A 10,249-nucleotide genomic window follows, 5' to 3' on the forward strand; every position below is an offset into this window, starting at 1 on the left:
ACCCCCCCCCCACACACACACACGTGCGCACGCAACGATCGCTCGTACACAAGCACACGCGCACACAATACTCGCATTTATCATAATGTGGCAAAGTCGCAAGGTGCAGATGCACAAAAAACCAACAACAAATGCACATGACATAAGGCCTAATACCTACTATTATATAATCTATCACCAGTTATCAATAGACAGGCTTTTACCTACCACTAAAACCAGTCGCCTCCACCTCTTTCAATTGCAAATATCTCGACTTCTGTTCATGATAGATGGGCATATTTTCCCTTGAAATCAATGAAAATGAATAAGCTTTCAATAATACCACAATAACTTTACCTACATGCCCGAAAATTGACAAGTGCCCGATTCCACCGCGTTGTAACACAATTTAAATGAGCTTTCAACAATCGCTTTATCGAATTCAAATTTATTGTTTCTCAGAGGTCAAGGGACAAGAAGTTTCCAAATTTAAGGGAGAAAAAAAAATCAATGAAAATCTGCGCGCACAAAAAGATCTTTACATGTATTCAATCATTCTACGTAAATTGTCAGATGAATTTTAATAGATTGATAATTTCAAGAAGAATCGGAATTCCCAAATTATGATTAAAACTTTATTGGACTTTTCTGTTGACATCCACTCCTTAATGGCGCTCACGGCTCATATGACCTTAATTAGTTGCGAGCGCCGTAAAACCTTACTAAAACAAACAAAATCAATAAGATCAGGAGGGACTTCGGCCGCCACCTGGGCAAAATTCAAAATTTCCTATATATTGTTATATAGATCTACCACCTGAAAATGTTTAATGTGTCCGTGCGCTGATAATAATAATACGATTTTCTGCAGTTGCGAGCGCCGTAAAACTTAAAAAAAAAAAACCAACCGAACATCGGCTGGTTGATCTGTTTTTGTTGTTGTTTTGTTGTTGTTTTTTTGTTGTTGTTTTTTTTTGGGGGGGGGGGGGTGTTTGGCCGTTTTTTAAGCCAATAAATTAATTTAACCCCTTATTTTAGCGGGAAATGGGAAAACGTCAGGGGATTTCGGAACGGAACTTCCCTCCTGTCTGAAAAACCAAAACAAAAACAAATCAACGACACACGACACACGTCTCTAGGATATGTAAACAGTGGCCGAGGTCTCAGTTACGTGGAGCCAGATAGAAGTCTAGCCTTGAACTCAAAATATTGAACGAAACAGACGTATGATGATCAATGCTTGCTGCGTATTATGTTGACAGCTAAAATTGAAACGCAAACCTACAGTACTGTGAGAATTGGAGCATTATATCGCAGGTGCAAGTCAAATAAAATCGTCCTAGAAGAGAGAGAGAGAGAGAGAGAGAGAGAGAGAGAGAGAGAGAGAGAGAGAGAAAGAGAGAGAGAGAGAGAGAGAGAGAGAGACACAATCAGTCAGTCTGTCACTTCCTAGCTTGGCAGGGTTGCCATCGTCACGATTCTAGATCTAGATCTAGTTAATTCAACTAGAAATCTAGATCTAGATCTAGTCTTGATATCTGGATCTAGAATCTAGAATCTAGAAGCGCTCTACTCGAGAGTTCAGTGCAAGTGTAGCCTTCTACATCTACAGTACAAGTTGAAGCCTATGAATCTTGTTCAAGATCAAGACGATTAGAATATTAGATCGAAAAAAAATCTAAGTGCGCTGTATTCTCAAGATTTGCAGCACAGAAACATCGCAGCAATGGTTTCATTCGCTGATGTCATCGATTTGCCGCTGTGGTTCTGGCTGGTGTGTTGCTGGCTGCTGTTCTGACCTATTACATGTAAGTAACTAGGCCTCTATTCTATTCTAAAGTCTAAACTACATTTTCTAATCATTACGCATTCTAGGCCATGTAGACGTCTATTATGTTTAGATCTAGATCTAGATCTAGATTCTAGATGTAGAGATCTAGATTTCTAGATAGGCGTCTATCTGTGGCTGCCACTTACTCTTTCACCATGTGATGTTAAAATTGTTTGCCCACACTTTTACTTTTTGTCTAAATTTGTTCTTTTTTTTCTTTCCTAATCTTGGCTTTTTAATTGGAGTGTAATTGTATTTTATGCAAAAATTGAAAGAGGTGAAAATGTAATCTTTATACTTTATGATTGTACGTGTGATTTACATTCTATGCCACAAGGCCTTTTGTTGAATTGGAATTCGATGCGTGTTTAATTTTATATTAAAAAGTGCTAAAATTTTGTCTGGCACGAGAAAGTTGACAGTCTGAATTTCACCTTCAATTTACCACAAGCAGGCAGCATTTTTGCTTTCAGCAGGAGGACACAGCCCAGTGTGTTCTATTCATGGTACACAATCATTGAGGCTAATTCTTGGGGTGTTTGTGGGGTGGAAAATGTTTGCTGTGTTGCTATAATATGATACACACTGTCCCATAACACAATATATATGTGCGTGCTACAACACATTTGCCAACAACACGCTCAACAAATTTGCCTATTTCAATACACTTAACAAACTGACCTGCTGTTACAATTTAACACCCTACCCTTGCCTGCTAAGACATTCTCCACACACTTCATGACCTGCTACGACACAATCGACCAACTTATTGCGGCTATGACATGTTGGCACGACGTTTTGGAATCAGGCATTCGTCAATTTTTGGGCAATAGAATTATTAATATCATCTTAAAGCTTGTTCATTTGTCTTGTAGTTCGCGAAAAAGAATATCAATCTGTCTTGAATAGAAGCAGTGGCGGTGGGTGAACCTAGATTTGGGTGGGGCTTAGGTTTCTTCCACTTCTTTACCACCAAAAAGCAAGCAATAAGAACAACACAGTGATGATTTTTCTATACTCACGGCGAGTCACTGCATTTTGAGAACCATTCAAACGAGAAGAGTCACCTTTGTCTGCCATCTCTTTTTTTCTACGTTAACTTCTTCTGGATGGTGGGGACGAAGCCGTTTCACCTCCAAATTTCTCCAATTAGTTTTTATTTGATTATTGTTACATCTCAGCGGCACAAATACACAGCACTCCAAACACACACCGTGTATGAGGTGGATTGGGTCGTGTTGTTGCAGAAAATAGAACGCGCCTAACAAAGGCCCAATGGGTGCATAGGTAACTGTGTCACTGGGGGAAAGTGTGTTGTAAACTTTCACCCCATTGTCAGGGCTGGGAGAGCGTGAGCCCTCTGTGCAGTGTTATTTTTTTCAAGTCTTCTACCTTTTTACAAGAGGGGTTTCATTAAGGAGAGACCGTGGGAACGGGCTGGTTGATTGCTGAGCCCTAAAGACATTTGATTGGCTTTTAGGTTACTATAGTTGTAAGCGGGGACAACAGTGATTGGATAAACGAGCAAGAAGCCTAGTATATCACTCTGTGTTCATTGCAGTCGATCAGAACAGTTTCAACTGCTTATTTAGTTATTTTCATTTGCCTTGGGATAGACTTGGGGGGGGGGGGGGGGAGGGGGGCTCAAGCCCGTGAGCCCTTCACTACCCACCGCCACTGAATAGAAGTCGAGATATTTGCGATTAGAGGAGGTGAGGTCACCTGGATTCAGTGGTAAAATTAACGAGAAAATGGACGCCAAATTTTGGTAAATATTCGAAAGTTTGAGAATCTTTGGAAACCGAACAAACTTATTGTGTGCCTTTAATCAACGTTTTCCTGTAAATTTCACCTGGAAATGTTTTTATATATATGGACATAATTAAGGTGCAAAAAACCAAAGTTTTTAAATTAAAATTTAGATTTTATTATTTTTGATGAGCGCCTGGTTTCACCACGATGCCTCACTTATTGACATGCTTCTTGACAACAATGCACTCATCTAGGCTGCCACAAGTGCTTTTCTTTTTTATTTTGTTTTGGACTTCTGGGGATGAATTGGTCACCGTCAGACATTGATGGACGAACTAAATTATTAAATTATAAAAATTAATAGTGTGATATAATTTCCACCTTCAGTTAACAAATACTTTGTGTGCTGATGAGGACAATAGACAGATTGAGACATCTGAAAAATTTCAGACAAAAGTGGGAAATTATGCACAAATGTGAAGTAGACCAGAAAAAGTTAAACTATACCTCTAATTTAAACTGTACAGAACAGAGGCAAAGTACTAAGAAATAGGCTCGGCTATATAATTATGTGTGGTTGGTGGGTGGTTGGTGTGGTTTGCTCCTCCTTCTTTCCTAAAACATTTATTTTTTATCATCATGGTCTCTCCTCCTTAATCTTACCTTTTATGTTGTTCTCTTGTGACACACCTCTAATCTTATGATTTTTCTATTATCATGACCTATTTTTGTTGCACGTGCTGTAAAGTTCTCTTTAAAACGACAAAGATGCTATTTTACAGTTCTTTTATTAGTTCCCAAGACTGATATTTTTTATTTGTTGCTTTTTTCCCAGATACATCGAGCCTTTAGGACTTTGGGAGAAACTTGGTGTCCCAGGACCCAAACCGACAATGGTAATTGGAAACATTATGCAGATGTTTGACGATACCATCGGTGTTCGTGCACAAATAAGGATGTGTCAGGAACAATATGGCCGACTCTACGGAATCTACTTCTTTCGAAAGCCTGTCATTATGATTTTGGATCTAGAGCTATTGAAGCAAGTGTTTGTCAAAGACTTTGGTAATTTCAGGGACAGATTTTTATTTCCGGATCGGAAACTGCATCAACCTATTTTAAGGAAAGGTTTGTTCTTTGAAAAGGGAGATAACTGGCACAGGCAGCGGAAGATCATGACTCAGCCGTTCAGCAGTGGAAAACTGAAAACACTCATGCATCATATCAACAGGACTGGTAGATATCTAGGGGACAGCTTGGCTCTTTGTGCTCGAGAGGGGAAAATGGCGGAAGCAAAAGTTGTTTTTGGTGCGTATGCGTTGGACGTTATCTGCGGAGCTGCATTTGGGTTGGATATAGACTGTCAGAAGAACCTTGATCATCCGTTTGCTCAATATGCAAGGAGTATGATGAAGATCAGGAAGTCTGCTCAATTGAAGATGATGTGTGTGGGATTATGCCCACCCATAGCGCATTTGTTTGATTTCCTGAGGATCGGTTTTATTAAAAATAGTGATATTGAGTTTTTCCGACAGAACCTTTCTGCTCTGGTTGCAGAGAGGAAAAGTGATTCCGGCTCAAAAGCCCACTCAGATTTTCTGCAGCTCTTGATCAACGCTGAAGCAGAAGATTCGGAAGACCTCAAAGGATCGAAAAAACTGACTACGGAAGAGATTGTAGCCCAGGGAATCTTGTTTATCATGGCTGGCTACGAGACTATGTCCTCCACGCTCCAGTATATTTTTTATGAGATTTCCAGGAATCGTTACATGCAAGAAAATATAGTCGATGAAATTCAGCGAGTTATCGGAGACAAATCTGAGCCAACATATGAAGACCTCCAGAAGCTAAAATACACGGAAGCTGTGATTAACGAGACCTTGAGATACTATCCCCCGATTCACCTGGTGCCACGTGAAAGCATCCAGGAGGTGAAGCTAGGGCCTTACGTCATTCCAGCAAAGACAGGAATCATTATTCCAATTTGGAACATCATGCGAGATCCAGAATACTTCTCCGACCCAGACTGCTTTCAACCGGAGCGTTTTCTCGATGATAAAAAGCAAACTGCAAGTATGATTAACTTTCTGCCCTTTGGTTACGGGCCCCGGCAGTGTGCAGGTATGAGAATGGCTATGATAGAATTAAAGTCTGCCATTGTGCAAGTGATGAAGAGAGTGGAGATGGTCAGTGCCTTGCCGGAGGTACTGGACATTGAGGACTACACTGGCTTCTTGGTACCCAAGCAACCCATTCAACTGCAGATGAAGGCTAAAGATGATGCTTGAAAACAAATGAAAGGCCTCTGAGGCAAATTGGTTTTTTGGAGCTCTCAATAGATAGGTCGTGGTGTGCGTACATACATGACAGCATCATGTCTCATGTGTGTTTTGAATATAGATCTATAGAGATTTTATCATTATGCAAACAGTACCGTCAAACCTGTTCTGATGGTCATCTGTACAAGACAATCACCTTTGCAAATGACTACTTTCCATCCCCCCCCCCAATGAGTTGAACTATTTTTATACCATGACACTGTCCAAAAGGTGGATTATTATCAACAGTCAAACTTGCTCTGATGTTCATCTGTCCAAGACAATCATCTGTGCGAATATGTCTACATCCCATTTCCCCCCTTGCTTTTTATTTTTTGATACAATTAAGACTGTCCTAATAGAAGGGTCTATCTTTGTAAGACAACTGTTTTTTTTTCTCGACAAAGGCTTAATTGTTGTCTTGTACAACTTTGATAGTTGTATACATTGGGGCATACATACAAATTTAAATTTAAATTGTTTTTCGTTGCATCCGTATATTTATTAGACTTTCTAGTTGGTGACGTCCTGGTTCCAGTGAGGGCAATTATGATTTTTTTTTTTCTGTATGTTGTTCATCCCAGGTTTTATTTTACAAGGTTGGAACCTTCAATGAAATGAAGAACGGCGAGCTTACAATACCTGTAGAGTCCTTGATTCGAGTATATTATATGAGGCAGCAAGGTGAAATCAGGCGCTCGTCAAAATACATAAATCGGGGAAATAGGCATTTCTCCGCCAGTTAGGAAATTTTTATCCAGTTTTTATTTTTTTGCTCAACCTCTTTTACGTCCGTATATATAAAAACACATTTAGATGTGAATTTTACGAAAAACATTGATTAAAGGCACAAAATATGTCATTTTTCTGTTTTCAAGGACTCTTTAGTGCTACCAAATTTTGAAGGTCATTTTCTCGCTAATTTCACCTCTGAAACCAGGCGACTTCACTTCCTTCAATTTCAAATAACTTGAGTTCTATTCAATATAGATGGATATTTATTTAATCGGAGGCAAAGCAAATAAATCAGCTTTCAGATGATACCAATAACCCTATATGACTATATGCCCAAAAATTGACCAGTGCCTGATTTCACCACGTCGTGCCACATATTTATACTCACTGTGTTTCTACTCTGGGTCTGCATCAAATTTACAACATTCAACATGTTACAGATAAAAAACACCCCAAAAAATTTTTTCTTAAATGTGACACGTGTTTTTCTTCTCCTTTTTCATGATTGTCAATTTTTTTAAAATCATGGAATGTGTATATTGTTGATTGAAATTGTCCTTTCATTTTTCTATACACTGATCTGATCATGGTTAGACCAAGACTTTCACTCGATTACGTTTGAGAATATGTTGTTGTTGTTGTTGTTGTTATCGATCCAGCAACAGCTGGGCTCTGGCCCTTCTGTCCAATGCCATGTAGTGATAAGTGCAGGTTTGCTGCAGTTGCTGTAATGTTCCATAGAGTGTGTTGTCAATGTTAGGTCTCGGAGGGAGAAGGGTAGCTCTGGTGTCATTTAGGGCTGTGCAGTTGAACAGTTTGAGGATATAACACTGTACCGTATATAATTTCTATGACCAGGGTTAGTAAAATTGGTGGAGGTACATTTTTCTTATATTTCATTCAAAGGCTTTAATGTTAATTGTCTGAATGAGAATGTTTGTCGTGTGTGGTATAGTTTGTTTGACTGGAAAGTTTTATTTGGGCTTTATTTTCATTACTTTTCTTTCATTTACTGTAGTCATAATAATATTGTGCATGTTGTAGGCCTAGCCTATTCATTAATTTATAAAATTTTGAGAAGTTTAATTCTACCCGATTTTCTTTACATACATTACGTAACCGACTTGCTCTTTAAAGGACTTGTCTATAATGAGATTACTTAATAGTGATATATATATATGGTGCTGAAAAAGTGTTGTGTCTTTGTGATATTTTAAAAGTTTATTTATTTGTAAAATTTAACTCTTAAAAAGTGTCTACCTTTGTTCCATTTTATCTTATTTAAAAGTGGAATATATTGTTTCTCTCTCTCCCTATCTCCCTCCCTCCCCCCATGTCTCTGTCTCTCTGTCTCTCTGTCACTCTGTCTCTCTCTCTGTCTCTCTCTCTGTCTCTCTGTCTCTCTGTCTCTCTCTCTCTCTCTCTCTCTCTCTCTCTCTCTCTCTCTCTCTCTCTCTTTCTCTTTCACATGTTCAATAAGGAACGCCTTGCAATACAAATTTTCATTTTGTTTCGTTATGTCCTTCTTAGTTTTAACCGAAAAGAAAGTGTTCAAATCATGGTTCTGAATCTGATGCTCTCTCTTTTTTTCTTTGATTTTCTCAGACCTTATTAAAAAACGGAAGCGCTTGTGAAATGAAACTGATGATATGCTATGCTATTTAATAAAGTAACACCCTAATATTAAAGCAAACTTTACGAAACCAGAGATTGTCTACATTTTAAACCTGTTTCATGTTAAAGTAAAGGAGGTTACAATGCAACTAAAAGGACTGAAGAGGGAAAACAAAAAACAAACATGGATTTGAAATCCTTTCGTGGTAACAGGAGTTTCTTATTAAACAGCTTCATGTTCAACAAAGTCTTCTGTAACATATAAGTTATAGTTATACTTATTACTATTATTATTAGTAGTAGTAGTAGTATTTTTATAATATATTTTTATTATATTTTATATTTTTATTATATTTTTATTAGTAGTATGACGTACGTGGTCCATATCTTTTTTAGAATTATATTTTGTATCATATTTATAGCCTACATGATGTATGAATATTATAATGTTCTCCATAGTACATGCTTAATAGATATATATAGATGCATTCACATAAAAATTATGCAATCATTAATTTGAGTAACAGCTGGCAGCCAGGCCTAGTATAATGCTACTAGAATCTATATAATCTTTCAGATCCATCTATTAGCCCTGTTGCCTTTTTGTCTTGGTCCTGACAGGATGTTAGAGATATAGCTATAACTGTTATTGTGTTGTTAATGAGTTCAACTGTAATGTTGTGTGTGCGTGTGTGTGTGTGTATGTGTGTGTGATGTGTTTATATGTGTGTGTTGTTTAGGGATGTGGGGGAGGGGGGGGGGGGGTGCGCTGAATTGAAGTTCAAAAGAAAGTTTTTCTCTGCATAGTTTTTAAAAATTCGCTTTTCTCTGTTGAGAGTTGAAAGGGTCTTTGATTGAAAGGGGCTTCCTCAAAATGAAAATAAAAATATGTACTGTAGACTTATAATTAGTTATAGTGTAGCCTCTTCTCTTGCCAGTCAGTAAAATATGGCTGACACACTTTTCTTGCCAAAAAATCATTCATCTTATATTTAAAACCACTTTTTTTTGTCTGAAATGAAAATAAAATACTTTTCTTGCCAAGAGAATAAGAGCGGTCACCCTATATGTGTGTATGTAAAACACTTTTCTTGCCAGATGTGCAGTCGCTTTATGAAAGCAATTTCCTTCTAGAAAAAATGTAAGCAGTCACTTTATAAAAGCAATTTCCTTGCTAAGAAATGTAAGCAGTTGCTTTATATTTAAAACAATTTCTTTGCTATAGAAGAAATGTAAGCAGTCTCTTTATAAAATCAATTTTTTTGCTGTAGAAGAAATGTAAACTGTCGCTTTATAAAAACAATTTCTTTGCTATAGAGAAGAAATGTAAGCAGTTGCTTTATAAAAATAATTTGTTTGCTATAGAAGAAATGTAAGCCGTCACTTTATATTTAAAACAATTTCCTTGCCAGAAAAAATGTATGCAGTCGCTTATGAAACGCTTTTCTTCCTGATGGTATCAGCTTATCTAATTATGCACACCCTCTGAAATCACGCACAGAGTAGTCTGAATGACCAACATTTTATGGAAATAGCATTCTGTCATTGCTCGTTTAAAATTAATAAACATATTAAAATTTTATAGTTGGCACGTATCTGTAAAATGTGAATCTTTTGTATTCTGCGGTGTCATCGAGCGTCATCAGAATCCGATCAGTTGGTATGATGCTGGAACATACGCGTAGCGAACACACATTAAAATACGCATATAAAGGGAAATTTATCCATAACGAAAGGATTTCTGTGTCCCGCTAATTTTGCTATCTGCTTGACTGTATAACAGTGCATGTAACTCAACTTTACACAGTCATTTTAATGGAATTGCCTTTTGTCATTTTTTTTTTTTTGGGGGTTGTGCAGATATAAACCTTTTTCGTTACCGGTATATATATAATTCGTGAGTGCTTTCTTAATTCAATACAAAACTCTACTGTACTGCCTTAAGTGCCTTAACTTGTGGCTTTGTTCCTGGATTTTTTGTGAGTTTATCATTAAAATTATAATTATTGTTATTATTATT

The 10,249-nt window shown here is 37.4% G+C and overlaps 2 protein-coding genes across 2 annotated transcripts in view; both read left to right on the forward strand.

Moving 5' to 3' along the window:
- Nucleotides 1-1,040: 1,040 nt before the first annotated feature.
- Nucleotides 1,041-10,249, forward strand: part of LOC101846241 (xanthine dehydrogenase) — a gene marked incomplete at its 3' end in the record, with an annotated part of 46,758 nt that continues 37,549 nt past the window's right edge. The window contains 1 exon segment of the mRNA XM_035971854.1: nt 1,041-1,270.
- Nucleotides 1,269-6,064, forward strand: LOC101864010 (cytochrome P450 3A29). The gene is made up of 2 exons (XM_005106244.3): nt 1,269-1,787; nt 4,398-6,064. Exon 2 carries the CDS (start codon nt 4,456-4,458, stop codon nt 5,848-5,850), a length of 1,395 nt encoding a protein of 464 aa, XP_005106301.1. The 5' UTR covers nt 1,269-1,787; nt 4,398-4,455; the 3' UTR covers nt 5,851-6,064.

Source organism: Aplysia californica, unplaced genomic scaffold (genome assembly GCF_000002075.1).
Source record: "Aplysia californica isolate F4 #8 unplaced genomic scaffold, AplCal3.0 scaffold00522, whole genome shotgun sequence".
In the NCBI taxonomy this organism is placed as follows: domain Eukaryota; kingdom Metazoa; phylum Mollusca; class Gastropoda; order Aplysiida; family Aplysiidae; genus Aplysia; species Aplysia californica.